Below are 18,487 nucleotides of genomic sequence, written 5' to 3'. Positions count from 1 at the left end.
TGTTGCCTCACCTCAGTGAGACAGGAGAGGGCTGCTGTTGCCTCACCTCTGTTAGACAGAGGAGAGGGCTGCTGTTAGGACTGGGCGGCTTGGCTTGCTCTCTTTACCGTCAGGCTGAGCATTCCCCCTTAACCTCTGTATGCTGAAGTGATGTCAGAAGTAGAGATCAGTGGGAATCTTCTGAGTATAAAAAGTGGAGGATTTACTTCATATCATTGAATACTAGAAATGTGTTGTTAAAAATTTACAGCTTAAGACATCTTTTCATTTCATGTTCAAATAATTATAACTGGAAAAGGTGGTAAAGGCAGAAATAAAGAGTTGAAATGCTTTGCATGTGTAGTGGCAGAGCCAGTGATGCAGTACAGGTCCCCTGACTCCTGGACTGCTTTTTTTACTATACCACGTAGTATTTTGCAAATAGTTTCTTTAAAAAAAAAAACCTGTGGATCCCTCAGTATTTTCATCATTCCTTCATAATTCTTTTCCTGTTAGCATCATCAGTAAGTATTGACTGAGCACCCCTTAATTTTTTGTTTTGTTTTTTAATATTAGATTCATTCACTCTTTATGTTGCACAGGTCTGTAGATTTTGACAAATGCACAGTGCCATGTAGCTACCATTACAGTGTCATACAGAATAATTTCACCCCTCTAACAAGTCCCCTGTGGTTTTCCTATTAATACCCGCACCGCGTCCCCTGACAACCACTGACCTTTCTACTGCCTCTATAGTTTTGCCTTTTCCAGAATGTCACATAGTGAGAATCATACAGTGCATAGCTTTTTCAGACTGAATTGTTTACTTAGCAGTACGTTTTTAAGGTTCCACCATGTCTTTTCATGTCTTGGTAGCTCATTTCTTTTTATCAGTGAATAATATGTACAGATGTACCATCGTTTTTTTTTTATCCATTCATCTACTGTACATCTCTGTTTGCTTCCAGTTTTTGGCATTTCTGAATAAAACTGCTGTAAGCATTTGTGCAGGTGTAAGCTTTTAACTCTTTTGGGTAAATACTGTATTTTTCAACAAATAACACCCCCCCCCCCAGCACACAGGGTGCGCCTAGGAAAATAATGCACGAAGGGGTTGTGCAGTTGGCAAAAACATGTAATGCATGCGTTATTTGCGTAAAAATACGGTGTCAGGGAACACAATCGCTGAATCATATGGTTACAACTGTGTTGATCTTTGTAAGAAACTGCCAGCCTGTCTTGCAATGTGGCTGTACCATTTTGCATTCCCACCGGCAATGAATGAGAGAGTTCCTTTTGCTCCACATCCCTGCCAACATTTTGGTGTTGTCTGTGTTTTTTGAGTTTTAGCCAATCTAATAGGCATGTAGTGGTATCCCCTTGTTTTAAATTGCAGTTCTCTCTGACATGATGTTAAGCATCTTTTCATATGATTATTTGCCATCTGTATATTTTCTTTGGTAAGGTATAAGAGTTCTTGGTGTATTTTGGATACAAGTCCTTTATCAGATAAGTGTTTTGCATGTATTTTCTCCCAGTCTGTGGGTTGTCTTTTCATTCTCTCAACGATGTCTTTGGTAGAGCAGAAGTACTTAATTTTAGTGAGGTCTGTCTACCAGTCTTTTCTTTCATGGATTATACATTTGGTGTTGTATCTAAAAACTCTTCGCCAAACCCAAGGTCACCTAGATTTTTTTCCTATGTTATCCTCTAAAAGTTTTATAGTTTTGCATTTTACATTTGGGTCTGTGTTCCATTTTGAGTTAATTTTTGTAAAAGGTGTAAGGCCTGTGTCTAGATTCATTTATTTGCATGTGGATGTCCAGTTGTTCCAGAAACTGTCCTTTTTCTGCTGAGTTGCCTTTACTCCTGTCAAAAATCAGTTGACTTTATTTGGGTCTTTTGCTGCTGTTTCTTCTATTCCATTGATCTGTTTGTCTTTCACTAGTACTACACTGTCTCGATTATTGCTTTATAGTAAGTTTTTAAGTCAAATTGATAACTCTTGCTTTATAGTAAGTCTTTAAATCAGGTATTGTCAGTCCTCTGACTTTATTACATATTCCTCAGTATTGTGTGGGCTGTTCTGGGTCTTTCGCCTTTCCATGTAAGCTTTGCCGGGATTTTGTAGTGAAGCCCGTGAGAGTTAAGAAATGTATGGTGACCAGAGTTCCTCCTTAGTGAGCGTAAAAATCATTCTTTCACTGCAGCCGACGCGTCCTCTTACTGTTAAGCTTTAAGATGGATTTACTTGTGCACAGTTAATACTGAATTTACTGAAGTCCTGTGAAGAAGAAATCCAAAAATTCAAAGAAGTCTAATTCATCAGGGTTATTTTTTTTTTCTCCTTTAGGTTTACATTCATATTTTTTTACTTGTAGGCATATATTAATGTTGTTATTTTAAGTATTAGAATCTAAAGAAGGCAAAAATTAAACTCTGAATTATATATGCTTACTGAAAACGTAACAAAAGAAAAAAAGAATTCCAGACTCCCTAAGAGTATGGAGTAGTAGTAAAATATATTTTGTCACAAGATTTTAGAATCTAATTGGGAAAGCACACGCTGAAAGTTCTTGGCTTTAAGCTTTTATTTCACTTTTTTCTCACAGCAACCTGAAGGAACTGGCATGATAGATGAAGAGTTTACTGTTGCGAGACTCTACATTAGCAAAATGAAGTCCGAAGTAAAAACAATGGTAAAACGCTGCAAACAGTTAGAAAGCACACAAACTGAGAGCAACAAAAAAATGGAAGAAAATGAAAAGGAGTTAGCAGCATGCCAGCTTCGTATCTCTCAAGTATGTGTTACAGAGCAAAGTTTCTTTACATCCTGAACAGGCACCTAGAAATTTTTATTGCAAAAGTTTTCCCAAAAAATGAACTTCTATAGGTTATTTTGGGTAACAACATTAAAAGGTTGATTTAGTGGGTTTTTTGTAGCATAGCTGTAGTATAACATGAATGATTTCACTGGGTTATAGTTGTTAACATATGTATAGAAATTTTACTAATAAGATGTGACTGATGTGGCTAATGAGGAATCTAGAAGAATTCCAGGGCAGACAAAATTGCAGGGAACCAGTTTTCTGGCTTGGGTGGCTGAATAGAAGGGGCTGTTCACCAAGAATAGGGATTGTGGAAGGAGGGAAGGGGTGGTGTTAGCTGGAGATAACTGTAACAATATCTCATATGTCAGCCTTCAGCGCCTTAGTTTGCAAGCTGTGCAGATTGACATTTAACACTGTAAGTCTGACCAGTGAAGATTTGAGGTTTAAATTTCTTATTTAAACTTATTTTTAGATATATTGGTGAAACTTACTTACTTTCACATATTCTTTAACTACAGAATATGTTCTTGAGATTTTTTTTCACTTCATATCATACATTTTTTCCAAAAGCATGAAGCCAAAATCAAATCGCTGACCGAATACCTTCAAAACGTGGAGCAAAAGAAAAGACAGCTGGAGGAGTCTGTTGATTCCCTTAGTGAAGAACTAGTTCAGCTTCGAGCACAAGGTACGCGTTCCCAGTTATTTATGATTTATATCTGTAGTCATTCTTTCTTACTGTTATTATAGTAAACTCATTCACACTGATAGAGAATACTAGGAATACTGATAACTTGGAATAGTAAACAAATCATACATTTTAATGTGGCTTTGAAACATGTTTGAAATTGTGTCTGAATATGGAAATGATCAACCTGGGAATTTCACACGAAGTTAGGAAGTTGTGTATGTGTGTAGACATAGAAGAGACAGTTATCTCATTTCTTTATCATGAAGTTAATCCATTCTGTTCTGGGATTAAGCAAAGGAAATAGAAGAATCTGTTAATATCAACACAAAGGATATACTAGTCAACGTGTCATTGAACTTGGAGGGAAGAAAATGTATTAGTAGGTGGCCTTTGGGTAATTTAAAGTCAAATACTGCTAAGGAACATACCGTTTATAAAGTTTATTTGCTCTTTGGTTTACATGAGGAACTTTAAGGCTTATTTCGTCTCTTCTCTTCTCTCTCTTCCCAAACAGAGAAAGTCCATGAAATGGAAAAGGAACACTTAAATAAGGTTCAGACTGCAAATGAAGTGAAGGCAAGTATGCCGTTACATTGTGTTCTAATGGCTTTTTATCATTATTAATTTTGACTAGTCAGCTTTTAATATCTGTTTTCCCCAATAATTTTAGCAAGCTGTTGAACAACAGATCCAAAGCCACAGAGAAACTCATCAAAAACAAATCAGTAATTTGAGAGATGAGGTTGAGGCAAAAGAAAAACTTATTACTGATCTTCAAGAGTAAGTATTATGCTTTTTCCCTCTTGCTCTTTAACTGAGATGTTTAAAAACTTATTCCTAAAAGTCAAATACTTAGACAAGAGGAAATAATAGGTTATTGATGAGCAGTATTTCCTTCTTAGAAACCTTTATTTTTCATTGAAATTGATATTTTCCACTTGGAAAATACAGAATTTTCTTAATAGTAAGTATAACTTCTAAGTTCCAAGTGATATTTTTTGAGAAGTTTTCTTAGCTCTTTTGATCTAAATGTGCAGGGGGAAAAAATCCCCCAACTTAAACTCAGTTATTATTGCAAGTTGACACCAGTCTTCAAATCATTTCCTCAACTTCCTTTTTTAAGGAATCTTTAACTTAGAAACATTTTATTGGAAATTGTGGATTTTAAGTTTTGGGATTTTGGGTTTTTTTAATAAATAAAGTTGTCATTTTCGTTTAGTCCCTACTTCCATAACTGTGTGCACATAGAATTTATGGAGATCGCAGGTCTTCAACTAAATCCTGAATTGAGTAGGAGCCAGAGAAGAGTGACCAGACAGCACAATGAGTAGTTTGGGGACTTGGTCTTATTATCAACACCTAATGGAATTAGAGATGATAATTCAGGAGATGAAAGGCGTAGAAGGTAAAATCACGGCTTCAAAGCAAAATAGGAAAAAACAATGTATGGCTGTAAGTAGCGGAGTCCCCTTCGCACCCTCCCCCAGCTCTCGTAGGGGACAGGATAATAGAGGAGGCCTCGAGTATTTGAAAGGTGAGATTCTGGAAGTTAAGAGTTTGAAAGTTTTTAATGGAAATATTGCTGATGGCTGGTTTTCTTGCAGTCCTCCTTTTGCTGCTTTAGTAACATTGTATGTAGTTCATAGTGCATTCTCACAGTGAGAAAACTGTCATGCTGATATTGTGGGGTTTCTTTTTTTTTTTTTTTTTTGTCCTCGTTTATCAGCCAAAACCAGAAAATGATGTTAGAACAGGAACGTCTGAGAGTAGAGCATGAGAAGTTGAAAGCTACAGATCAAGAAAAGAGCAGGAAACTACATGAACTTACGTAAGTAAATGTTTTAGAATTTAAAAATAAAAACCAGCTTAGAGGACTGCAGGTATTAACTCTTGGATATATCTAGTGGGTACATTTTTTACTTTGTGTTAGCTAAACTGTTTTTCCTAAACTCTCTGAGTTGGTTTGATTTATACCTAAAAACTTTCAATATATTCTTGAATTTTAGTGAACAGAAGGCCTTGTATTTCAGTGATGGTCAAGATTCAGATTCCTGTTTATCAGCCTGCTTGCTATTTGTGTGTTACCATATGACTTCAGGGTCCATCATAAAAATGAACCTAAAATATGGCATTAAGTAAATTTAGAAGATTTCAGTATCTACCACAAAAACTGAATTTTTATAAAATTTGATTTTGCATAAAGAACATGATTGCTTTAGCCTTCTCTTTTGAACAGAAATTTTCACCAGTTTTTTTCTAATTTACTAAGAGTATAGTCAGTACTCAGTTTTTTAGAATCTGAGCAGAAGGAAAACTCTTGATTATAATTGTTTATGTACTTTGAATTTGCAAGAGATAACTGGCAAATAAACAGGCTGTTGTTAGGGATGGTCACACTGTTAGGACCAGTTCAGAGTGATTTTTATAAAGTTTCTTTTGAATCATCAGCCATAATTTTGTTTAGAATAATATTAATGTAAAATATTTTAGTATTTTTAAAATTTATAATCTCTGTAATTCCTAGTTAATCAGAACCATTTTGGATAAATAGCAGTATGTTGTATGTGGCATATTCTAAGAAATAAGAACAACTCCATAATCTTGGATTTCTGCCACATTTTATTTCACCTCTTCCATTGCCATATGAGGAGATACATTTATTGTAAATAAACAATACATTTAAAAGGAGATTATAAAGTATATAAAAATTTCTTTGAAAGGTAGAATATGGGTACACTTTAAAAAAGATAAGCATTTTTCATTTATTTGAATTTAAGAACTGATCCTTTCAGATAAAAAGCATTTGATTCACATCTTCTGCTAAATAAAACTAGAATTTTATGGAATCAAAGTTGAGAATATATATATTCTTTCACTGTTTAGAGTTATGCAAGATAGACGAGAACAAGCAAGACAAGACTTGAAGGGTTTGGAAGAGACAGTGGTAAGAAAAGCTTGAAAATAAATAGGATTTGGGAGTATTTTATGGATTTTCCCCCTTCTACTATAAATTTGAAGTCTGAATTTCTAAAATATTACTATTCTTAATTCAAGGCAAAAGAACTTCAGACTTTACATAACCTGCGGAAGCTTTTTGTTCAGGACCTGGCCACCAGAGTTAAAAAGGTAATACAGCAGTACTGAGGTAGGTATTTGTCTAAGTCACACTTACTGTGTGTAACTATCTGTATTCGTAAATTATTTTCTGTTGTCATACAAACTGTTACGTAGGTATAACGCTCGGATTTTCCGATCTTTGAGTTGTGTCAGTCTTGGTCTGCGTTCTTTTCTCAGAGTGCTGAGGTGGATTCGGATGACACTGGAGGTAGTGCTGCTCAGAAGCAGAAGATCTCCTTCCTTGAAAATAACCTCGAACAACTCACTAAAGTACACAAACAGGTAATGAAGAATGGGTTTTGTGGTGGCAAATATTTTAATCTTTTAAAGCCCTAAGGAATTTTTATACCCTGAGCCTTTCCACTATTTTATAAAGAACCACTAGCAGCTTTTAGGGGGATGAATATTTAATAACCATATTATCAAAAGAGGCCAAAGAAAACATGTAATCTTATTTCCTCTGTAGGATTTCTGGTCTGTCCATTTTTTTAATTTATTCATAATAATTTTTGAATTTCGGGTAGGCAAGCCTTTTTTTTTTGTTTTGTTTTTTTTTTGTCTGTTTATATTTACAGTCCTAGAGTATGAAATATATAATGAGGCAGTTAATTTTTTTTTTCTTTTAAGTAATGCTTACTATGTTTTTGCTTATTTTTTATTGTGGCATGATAAATGATATTACTAACAAAAAATGTTTCATAACACACTCAGTTTTATATCTTTGTTATTGTAAGTCTGATGTTTGCACAAGAGTACAGTTAAAGAAATTTTAATTTTTCTTGTCTTCAGCACATTACAAGTTTGCTAAGTTTATGATGACCTGTGGTCTTCTATGTTTAAAAGAGTATATTCATTTCCACCAGATTAGTAAGTTACTGAAGTGATGTAGCCCTAATGTTGTAACTGATGGTCTTTGTGCCGTAGGGGAAGAGGATGATCTCCCCTCCCCCAAGTAAAATAAAATTGTGTGTGAGAGAAATATATGTATTCCTTATACGTTTCTGCGTAAGTTAAAGTAGCTAAATGGAAAACAAGCCTTACTATAAAATGTAGTTTATTTACCTTCTAAAGAGAAACTGAAATGTTCATACTTTTTCCAGTTCATGTTTTTAAAAGTTAGATAAATTTTCTTTTTGTACCTTTAGTTGGTACGTGATAATGCAGATCTTCGCTGTGAACTTCCTAAGTTGGAAAAGCGACTTAGAGCTACAGCTGAGAGAGTGAAAGCCTTGGAGTCAGCACTGAAAGAAGCCAAAGAAAATGCATCTCGTGATCGCAAACGCTATCAGCAAGAAGTAGATCGTATAAAGGAAGCAGTCAGATCAAAGAATATGGCCAGAAGAGGACATTCTGCACAGATTGGTTAGTAGAACACATCAACACCTTCAGACCTTGCTTGGTTTGAATGTTTCTGTGTAGTTGAAAACATAGTCTGATTCATTTGTAATGTGTTGACATGGAGATATTTGTCTGTATTTTCTAACTTACCAAGGATTGGCATTGTTGGAAAAGAATAGAGAAGTTGAGGAATGACCACATTTACAGGCCAAGAAGACAAATAAGAACTAGCAAAACAAGCAAGAATGGTCAGGGATAGGAGAAATTATATAGAGCAGTGTTATTAAAACAGAGGGAGAATCACAAGAAACAAGCCATCAGCAGTATCTCATGCTTCCGATGAATTACTGGCATAAGGATGAGATATATTAGGGCTGAGGAGCTGGGCTGGTACAGGCTTCTAACCTAAAAGTTGGAGGTTTGAACCCACCCAGTGGCTCCACGGAAAAAAGGCCTGATGACCTGCTTCCGTAAAGATTACAGCCAAGAAAACCCTATGGAGCAGTTCTGCTCTGTAACACATGGGGTCACCATGAGTCGGAGGCTGGCTCAATGGCAGCTAACAACAGCAAGGATTTTATAGGTTCCTGGAGAGAAGGATGTAACCAATGTAAAGAAAAAGAGAGAAGAATGTGTTGAGAAACAGAAAGGCAAAGAAAAACAAGTACGTTTGGGAATTTGTTATGAATAAAGAGAAGAGACCTAGATATTCATTACTGTCGTGTGTTGAACTTTATTCTAAAGTCAGTCTTTTTTTTCATATTAGCTAAACCTATTCGACCTGGGCAACATCCAGCAGCTTCTCCAACTCACCCAGGTGCAATTCGTGGAGGAGGTGCCTTCGTACAGAATAGCCAGCCCGTGTCGGTCCGTGGTGGAGGAGGCAAGCAAGTGTGAGCTTTTACACATGTCCACAGGTTTGTAGTTGCTCTATGGCTTTTGAATGCAGTTGTACGTGGAAACTTTCAGCCACAGGCTGTTAAACAATTTTTTGAATTCTCAGTTAGTGTCACGATTTTTTTTTTAATGTGTGATTGTAAAAGCAACTTGGCAAGTTTTCTTCGAGTCTTTTTTCATAGCATGTCATAGTTCAGGTCATACTCTATATTCCATGTTGTGTCCTTACCGTTTTTAACCTGACATTGGATTATTATTAGTAGCTCTTGGTAGTCTGTCTAATGAATGTACCATAGTTTATAACTATTCCCTTTTACTGTACATTTAATTATGTTAATTTTTTTCCATATTTGAAATTTTCTAAAACTGAAATTTCCATATATGAATTTGGAAATATAGAACATCTTTTTATGCCGCTCACCTTCTAGAGTACTTCAAGAAGATTCCCAGAAGTGAAATTGCAAGAGCTATGAACATTTTTAAGATTGTTAATACATAGTGCCACATTGCTTTCCAGGAAAACTCCACCAAATTGCATATTAGCAAAGGATAATATTGGTTTTGTTTCATCCTTGCCATCATTGAGTATTAGTAGTTTTAAACTTTCTAATTTAATAGACTAAAAAAAAATGGCATCCCATTGATTTGATGAAGTTGGATATTTTTTAAATATTTATTGAGCCATTTTTTTTAATGTGGTATCGTTGTGTCCTTTTTCTACTCACCTGTATTCATTCATTCATTTTTAGTTATGTAAACAATATCTGTCCATTGTAGGGGGATAAAGAATATCACAAAGTAGATGATAAATGTCATCCAGAGATACCACCTAATGTATTGTATCTTTTTAGAGCCTTTTTTACGTATAATGACTTACTTTAAAAAGTTTAAACTGCTTAAACAAACTGTGGTACATACACACAGTGGTCTGCTATGCAACCATAAAGAATAATGATGGGTTCTCAAAATACAACGTGGGCGAATCTGGAGGACATCATGCTGAGTGAAATATGTCAATTACAAAAGGACAAATACTGTATAATCTCAGTATTATGAAAAGACAAGAATAGGTATACATACGGAGAGCACCATTCTTTGGTGGATACCAGGGATGGGGGGAGAGGGACGGGGAATCACTTTCTAGATAGCAGACACTTGTTAGTTTTGGTGAGGAGTGAGGCAATACCGAATAAGAGTGAAGCCAGCACAACTTGACCAAGGTAAATGATGACACTAAGAAGTACACAAGAATAGGGACAATTTTGGTAAAAGCCACAACATATACCATTTTGCAACAGCAATAAAATAACCAAAAAGTATGTGTGTGGTTATGTAGGTGGGTATGTATGCTTATATGTGTATAGATAAGCACGTATAAATATACGAGTGTGCGAATATAGGTATTTCTGTAGGCAGATGTCTGTGTACAGGTTTGTGTGAGCTGCATATATATTCATATAGAAAAGAAAGCACATAGGGGGCACAGTTATGGATACTTCCTAGACATAACCAAATACCTTGCAGGATTCGATCACTGGGTTTGAGGGCTTAGGACCATAGCCTCAGAGGGGCAGTCGGTCAGTTGGCATAACATGGCTCATAAAGATAATGTTCTACATCCTAGTTTGGTGACTAGTGTCTGGGGTCTTAAAAGCTTGCGAGTAGGCGTCTAAGATACAACTATTGGTCTCTGTGCATCTGGAGAAAAAGAGAAAGAAACCAGAGACTCAGAGAAGAAACTAGTCTATGGGACTAATGGTTTATGTGAGCCATGGCCTCACCTACCTTGAGAGCAGAAGAACTAAGTGGTGTCTGGCTACCACTACCAACCATTCTGACCAGAGATACAATAGAAGGTCCTGGATAGAATGGAAGAAAAATATAGAACAAAACTCAAACTCCTGAAAATTGGACTTACTGGACCAATACAGACTAGAGGAACCGCCTGGGGTACCCTTTAAGCTTGGAATTGAAACCACTCCCAGGGGTCACCTATCAGCCAAAAGACAGAGTGGCTCATAAAGTAAATAATAACACCTGTGAATACGGTGCTGCTCTAAACAATCACCTACATGAGACCAAATGGTCGGCATTTACCCTACATCAAAGATGAGATGGTAAGGTGGGAACAAGGAAGCTAGATTCATGGAAATAGAACAGCCAGACTGGAAATAATGAGAATGCTGATACATCGTGAGAAATGTAGCCAGTGTCACTGAATATTATGTATAGAAATTGTTAAATGAGAACCTAATTTGCTATGTAAGTTTTCTCCAGAATCACAATCAAATATTAAAAAAAAACAGTGGGGGAAGCGTCTTCGGCCACCACCATGAATCACTTCTCTGGTTCTTCCTGGATGAGGTCAGATCATTGATAACTCAAGTGGAGAGCAGCCATGAGGAAGAAGAGAAGAAGATGACAGACATAAACTTCATGAAAGAACTCAGTTTCTGTCTGCTATTCCAGAAATTCGGTGATTCATCATCTATCATTTTAAATAAGAACAGACTTTTTCCACACTAAAGGAAAAGTAAAATAAGGGCTACTGGGATATTTAAAATCATGTCTAAGAAAGGGCTATATAAACCAGAGACTTCATCAGCCTGAGACCAGAAGAACTAGATGGTGCCCAGCTACCACCAATGACTGCCCTGACAGGGAGCACAACAGAGAGTCTGGGATGGAGCCCGAGGAAGGTGGGGTGGAGAACTCAAATTCTAGTCAAAAGACCAGACTTAATGATCTGGCTGAGACGGGAGGAACCCCGGAAAGCATGGCCCCCGAATTCTCTATCACCCAGAACTGAAACAATTTCCGAAGCCAGCTCTTCAGACAAAGATTGGACTGGACTGTGGGACATAAAATGATACTCATGAAGAGTGTGCTTCTTAGCTCAAGTAGATAGAAGAGACTAAATGGGCAGCTTCTATCCGGAGGTGAGATGGGAAGGCAGAGAGGGTTAGGAGCTGGTTGAATGGACATGGGGAGTCGGGTGGAGAGGAGGAGTGTGCTGTCACAGTATAGGGAGAGTAGCTAGGGTAACATAACAATGTATGCATAAATTTTTGTATAAGAGACTAACTTGAAATGTAAACTTTCACTTAAACTACAATAAACAAACAAATGATTTACACACACACACACAAATCATGTCTATACAGGGTGAGCCAGGTGACTTAGAAAAAACAGTGAAACAGTCGTTGATACATACAGTGCAGCCTGGCTAGCTGAATGGCTAATTTTTAAGCTTCCCTGGCATCTAGTACAATGTGGACTGAAAAAGAGGAACAAATAGGTCAATCGTAACAGCTGCTAGAGGTCATCTGAGGTACGATGTCAAATATTGTTGGAGTAACTTCATCTCTTCAGAGCACCTTCTATAAGTAAGCCTTGGAAAGTGTCATCCAACAAAATAAATGAAAAAGGAAGAAATCCAGAAAGGTAAATACTAATCCGGCATCATTTAAAAAAAAAAAAAAGTTTAAACTGCTGATAAATACTTTAGTGACATACCTATTGTACTATACACATACTGCTTTGTAGCTTGCTTTTTTAAAACTTAACAATATATTCTGAGCATTTTCTTCTCCAACATGACTGATTAGTAGTTACTAGCCACCTAATATTTCATGTTATGGCAGGAGCTCATATCTTAACTCTTGAAGACCTCCAGGGTGTGTGGGCGCTTTGGAGACTAAAAGGTGCTGCGTAAATAATGATCAGATGGTGTACTCTCGTGGTTTCTGACGGAGGACTGCAGCCAGTCTGGTTTACTCTTCCTTGTCCTTACTTTGACATTTTACATAATACTGGCTCTGAGTTTGAGTAGAGACTTAACTATTTTTGAGGATTCACATTTCCAACAATTTAATTTTTGTGACACAATATAGGATTTAAAAGAGACAGATGGTGAAAAGAGCATGGACTTTGGAGTCCATCTAAGTATGAATCCTTTTCTACTTTTGTGAACTTGAGCAAGTTACTTTTTTAACAGTTAATTGCTTTCTCATTTTGGCTCATTTAAAATTTTTTAGCATAAAACTAAATGATGAATTTGTGACCTAAATTAATGTATCTCTAAAACAGAACATTTTCTATATAGCCACAGTAACATTATCACACCTAACAAAATTAATTAATCACAACCTAACGAGTTTCCATCAAGTTGATTCCAACTCATGGCAACCCCATGTGTGTCAGAGTAGCACTATGCTCATAGGTTGTCAGTGGCTGATTTTTCAGAAGTAGATCACCAAGCCTTCCTTCCGAGGCCCTTTGAGTGGACTCAAACTTCCACCCTTTTGATTAGTAGCTGAACACTGAACCATTTGCAACACTAGTATTTTTAAAACAAAACGTCCTTTGCATCTCATTTGTCTGAACCAGAATCCAGTCCAGGACCGCTGTTGCCATTTGGTTATATCCTGTAAGTCTCTTTTAATCTAAGATAGCCTCCCTTTTTGTAATGACAGTTGCTTATTGAAGAGAACAGTCCCGTTATCTTGAACATATGCCACCTTTAGATGTGTTTGATTGCTTCTATATGTAATTACCATGTTTCTCGATCCTTCCTGTTCCCTGTACGTTGGAAAGTAGAAAAGCATTGATTAGTGTCTTGGTTTACCTAGTACGGCAGTTACAAATACCACAGGTGGGTTCCTATAAAGAACAGAAGTTTATTTTCTCACAATCGCAGAGACTAAAAATCTGCATGTGGGTCTCGGTCGTGTTCGTCCTTTCTGTGGGCCTCTCTCGCAGTTTTTGGTGACTCCTGACTTTCCTCGGCCTCCTTTGCTTGCAGACAGTCCTTAGATGGTGTCTTTCGTCCCCTGTGTTTGTCTCTGTGTCTAGTCTATTTGTAAGACACTTAGAAGTGATTGAGTTTAGGACCCGCCCGACTCTGCTGTGATCTTACTAACATAACAGAAGAAAATATTTCCTAACAGGGTCAGGTCCCAAGCCAAACTCTTGGCAGTCGAGTTGATTCCGACTCATAGCGACCTTATAGGACAGAGTAGAATTGCCCCATAGGATTTCCAAGGAGCAGCTGGTGGATTTGAACGGTCCACCTTCAGGTTAGCAGCTGAGCTCTTAACCCCTGCGCCGCCAGAATTCAACACATATTTTATGGGGACACATTCAGCCCATAACAGATACAGAGTAAACGTTTTTTGACAAGACTACATTGTAGGTGACGGTGTTACATCAATAGACATACAGTCGCTGGTTTTCCCACCAACTAAAGATGCCTCTCTGTTTTTCCCGTTTGAGCCCCCTTTTAATAGTAAGTAGCTCTTCAGAGTTAAGATGTTGCCTGGCACAGAGTGGGTATTCAATAGGTCCAAGCTGCTTTTTGGAAGTGGGATCTGGGCAGGGGGTTTTCAAAGCATGAGAAAATAGATCAAGTTGATCCTTTTTGGATACTGTTCTTACATTAAAATTCATATGCAAACTTTGAACTCACCTCATTTGCAGAAAAAATAGACCAGGACCTTTGTTAAATATAGTGTACTTATAGCTGGAAGTCTAACTCTGACCCCAGTATAATGACAGCAGTTTAACTCATGAGGGAAATAGCTATCCTAGCTAAACTAGGTTTTCAATACTGGAAATAATTATAAAAATGTAATTGGTTATAAGTTTGTTTTATTGCTGATCCAAAGGATTGTGTTCTTATTTTTTAATAATTTGCATTAATCTTAAACCATGTCTGAGGAGTGTATTATTCACTTCAGTGATAAATTGTTGAAAAATTAAATACTTTGTGGATAAATTTTTATTTTTTAAATGTTAAGGAAAACATTTCAAAACACTTGGTTTATTTGTTGGAAAATAATAGCACTGATACCTTTAGTTCCCAGTTTTCCAGAGCTGGTTTCCTAGCTTATATAACACTTTGAATAGGTTGGGTTTTTATAAATGCAAAGATAACTAGACAGTTTAATACAAGGTGCCAACTGCTGGAATGACTTATTTCACTGTCAGTTTTGCTACCATACACACTCTTGTTTATTCCTGCTCCTTCCCCGCTCTTTTTCCCTTCCTGTTTTTTGCAGGAACTGTTTATGTAACATCAGTGCTTGGTGGTCATTGGTTTAAGAATGTCATTGACGCTGTCTGCTAGCTTCCATTTTATTTTGTCATCTCTCCTGTTTTTAAACAAGGACGTCACCACTCGTCGCTCCACTGGGGAGAATAAAAACAAGTGAAAGGCTGACCTCCTTTTAAACATTGTCCTGCTGACACACACTTCTACTTAAGATATAAATAAAAGGAGAAAAAATCAAATCATTTTAGTATAGCCATATTTTTAATGTTAGGGAGAGTGAAGCCATTGACTAAAATATTTTTAAACTATTGGTATACTTCTTTTTTTTAAAAACTTAAGAGATTCTTCATGATTATCACAAATAAACATGAGTTTTATAAAGTTCTTCATGCTTTCTTCCATTTTCAGGTGTTGAAAAGTAACTGAAGAAAGAAGAGGATATACTATCAAGCAGCATCATTGAATGACTTTAACCGCTACCCCACGGGGATTGTAGAATTATGACTTTTTTTAATGTATAAATGATACCTGGCCTGTACAGCTGTTTCCTGCCCACTCTTCTTATAAACTCTGCTGCTTCCCAACACAACTAGAGTGCAATGTTGGCGTCTTAGGAGGGAAAAGACACGACAGTTTACGACTGTGGCCCTATTTATTACACAGTTTGTCTTTCATGTCTTAATCTAGTCTTCACTGTGCCAAGCTGACTGTACCTTACAGGGTTGTGTTTGGGTGTTTGTGTGTTTATGTTTAAATCTCAGTTAAAATTACCCAGCTGCTACTGCTGCTTGTTTTTCTTTTCTTATTAAAATGTCTTCCTTATTTTAGGGAAAATAGAACATTTAGATTAAATGTCTTAAATTTTACCACTTATAACACTACATGCCCACAAAAGAGATCATATCAGGTCAGTACTGTACTTTAAAATTCCTTGAGATGACTTCAGGGTTCAAATAATTTGTTATCATCCCTGCAGTTTGCTTCTGAAAACTACTGTTTGAGCACTGAAACCTTGAAACAGCTAACTAGACATTTGAGACTGAACAAGGCTACTTACTGGTTATCTGATGAAACGCCTGTTGCTGAGTTGATATTGAATAGAAATATTTTACAATATCAAAAGCAAATATTAAGACAAAGAATTTGAAAGAAGAATTGTGTTTCTCTTCTTCCTGATTCCATACTTTATATAGCTTGATGTAAGGACAATACCCTGCTTCACTCTGGTGAGCCTGCTAGCTAATACAATAATTGGACAGATATTCATTTGTCATCTTTCATATATTGAAGTGAATTAAGATATTATAGAATTAAACAATTTTATGTTAGTACTGTATTGGTTGATCTAAATTTTTAGACTATGGAAATTGAGGAAAAATGTAAAGAAACAGGACAAATAAATATGGTGAATTTAAAAATATGTAGGTAAATTTTTGTCTGAATTCCCTGATGTGCTTTGAAACTGCTACACTAAGTCATATACTATAATTTATTTATTTAGGCTAGATATAGTGAACTGTTTGCAGGTCACTAATCCTTATTAAATAAATTATTTTGTTGGCTAAAACCCCTGATTTTGTAACTAGTTCTGAGTGTGTACCTGTGTTTGCCACTTCTTCCTAAGTGACTAAGCCAAGGGTTTATTTTGAGAAGTTAGGAAAGTAAAGAGATTTCAATATTGGCTTTATCAGTGGGGGTGACTGCAACTATTTTAGCAGAAATTAGGAGAGAATGGGGATTTAAGGTTATTCTGTCAATAGAGAAAATTTGGAAAGCTTTGTGTTAAGATCTGGCTGACAGCATTCACTTTTGAAAAGTTTTATACACAGATATTTGTACTATTAAATTTGGAGCCATAGGCAGAAGACTCAGAGACCATAATTGGCTTATTTTTCTATTTCCTTAACTATTGTGATTTCCACTTTTATAATAACTTTGATTTGAAAGATAAATTTATTTATTTTTTTAATAGTCAGAAGTCCTTTAAAATGATTGTGTTGCTTTTCGGACTGTTCAGAATAAACACTCCACAAATTGAAATGCAATCTTGGTGCAGCAAGATAGAAGTAATGCACTTAACTGACAAAGAGTGCTACAGCCTACTTAGAATAATTTTCTAGATGGAGAAACATTCGGCTGCATTCATGCAGACATTTGTATTTTGTGAATTTCAAATGAAAACTTGCTTCTTTGTCAATATTCATAAATGAAGCAGAATTTTTTTTCTCTTTTGTCTAAATATGGTAGTTTCATTCCTGTAAGTAATACGTCATGGGTATTGGTGCTGTGTAACAAACAATAAAATTGTAACTAGCATGTGGTTCAGAATACACGTTAGTTTTTTGTTTTCTTAAAGTATCTTAGTGGTTCTTTTCTATTTATAATTTCAGACCTTTCACAAAATATACCAGGAATTTCATAAATTTGTTTTCATGGACCTGTGCTTTCTTTGTTGTGATGGTAGGTCATTAAACAACATTTACTCTTGTAAATGAAAATTTCTGATCATATAGAAAATTGCTAGTTACTTCAATTTGCTTTTTTTTTTTTTTTTCATCCTTGCGTTCTTGGTTTGAATCCTACTTGGTCGTGGTGTGCTTTTTTTTTTTTTTTTTTTGGACTGGATATATTTACGTTCCTCTGAAATGGTGATGATAAATAATTCAGAAGAGAAACTCAGTGAAATAGAAGACTAATATTTATTCATGGTGATCAGTTAAATTATTTGCCTAACTTAAGAAATACTGACTACTGTGCATAGCTCTCAATTGGACATGAGATGACAGAGTCTGAGTACCTGTGGAATATGCTGGTTTCTTTTCAGTGCTTGACGATACATTAAAAAACAGTTGGTTTGGGAAAGATGCCATATACTTTTTAAGTTAACATGCATGCTGTAAATGTGTTTTGTGTTTAAATAAAGAAGCAAATTTTTTTGAAACGTGATGACTTTTCTTAAAACATATTTAATGGAAGTATTCGGGTAATTTTGTATCAAGCCATGATGTGGCTTTCTGTCTTGACAGAATAGTAACTATTGTAAATTATTATTACATTCATGTATATTTTGTTTCCTGGTGTATTGCGGGCTCTTTGGACAGCAGGTATTGAATACATGGGTTGAAGAACTAAGAGCTAGAATGAGTTACCTCTCTCACTTGTGCTGCTCTAGTATAGTTTACATGTTCTGCTCAGACTTGTTTTTCAAATACCTCCTCAGTTGCCACTCAGGGCTAGCTGGAGAATGACTAAAGAGAGACTGTTCCTAAATTCAAGTGGTGATTGGATTTTCTTGGTTTCTATCTCTTAAAATTATTTCTTATGGGACATTTTAACCATACATGAAAGCAGAATAAATAATGAAACCCCAAGTACTTATCACTTAGTTTGGTCAATTATCAGCTTACAGCTAATCTTATTTATGAAGCAGTCCCCGACTTCATATGCTTTTATTCATAAATATTTCAGTGTGTATTTTAAGATATAAACAATTAACAGTTGCTGCTGAGTTGATTATGACTCATGGCGCCCCGTGTGTGCAGAGTAGAACTGCCTCCCTAGGGTTTTTGGAAGCGAGTCACC

The 18,487-nt window shown here is 36.1% G+C and overlaps 1 protein-coding gene across 3 annotated transcripts in view; it reads left to right on the top strand.

The window, feature by feature from the left end:
• The window catches only part of KIF5B (kinesin family member 5B), a 49,620-nt gene extending 32,161 nt beyond the window's left edge, over nt 1-17,459 (top strand). For 2 of the 3 annotated variants that reach the window (XM_004386261.2, XM_023740615.1), the window contains 11 exons: nt 2,592-2,780; nt 3,381-3,498; nt 4,016-4,077; nt 4,172-4,281; nt 5,228-5,329; nt 6,385-6,445; nt 6,556-6,627; nt 6,796-6,900; nt 7,764-7,980; nt 8,723-8,873; nt 15,314-17,459. In XM_004386261.2, coding sequence (XP_004386318.1) covers nt 2,592-2,780; nt 3,381-3,498; nt 4,016-4,077; nt 4,172-4,281; nt 5,228-5,329; nt 6,385-6,445; nt 6,556-6,627; nt 6,796-6,900; nt 7,764-7,980; nt 8,723-8,853 — 1,167 coding nt within the window. In that variant the 3' untranslated portion in view covers nt 8,854-8,873; nt 15,314-17,459. Of the gene's footprint in view, nt 1-2,591; nt 2,781-3,380; nt 3,499-4,015; nt 4,078-4,171; nt 4,282-5,227; nt 5,330-6,384; nt 6,446-6,555; nt 6,647-6,795; nt 6,901-7,763; nt 7,981-8,722; nt 8,874-15,313 lie in introns of those variants that run through there. The other variant, XM_023740616.1, reaches the window with a different exon arrangement.
• Nucleotides 17,460-18,487: the final 1,028 nt, after the last annotated feature.

Source organism: Trichechus manatus, unplaced genomic scaffold (assembly GCF_000243295.1).
Source record: "Trichechus manatus latirostris isolate Lorelei unplaced genomic scaffold, TriManLat1.0 scaffold00160, whole genome shotgun sequence".
In the NCBI taxonomy this organism is placed as follows: domain Eukaryota; kingdom Metazoa; phylum Chordata; class Mammalia; order Sirenia; family Trichechidae; genus Trichechus; species Trichechus manatus.
This window is presented reverse-complemented; position numbering and strand designations above follow the sequence as displayed.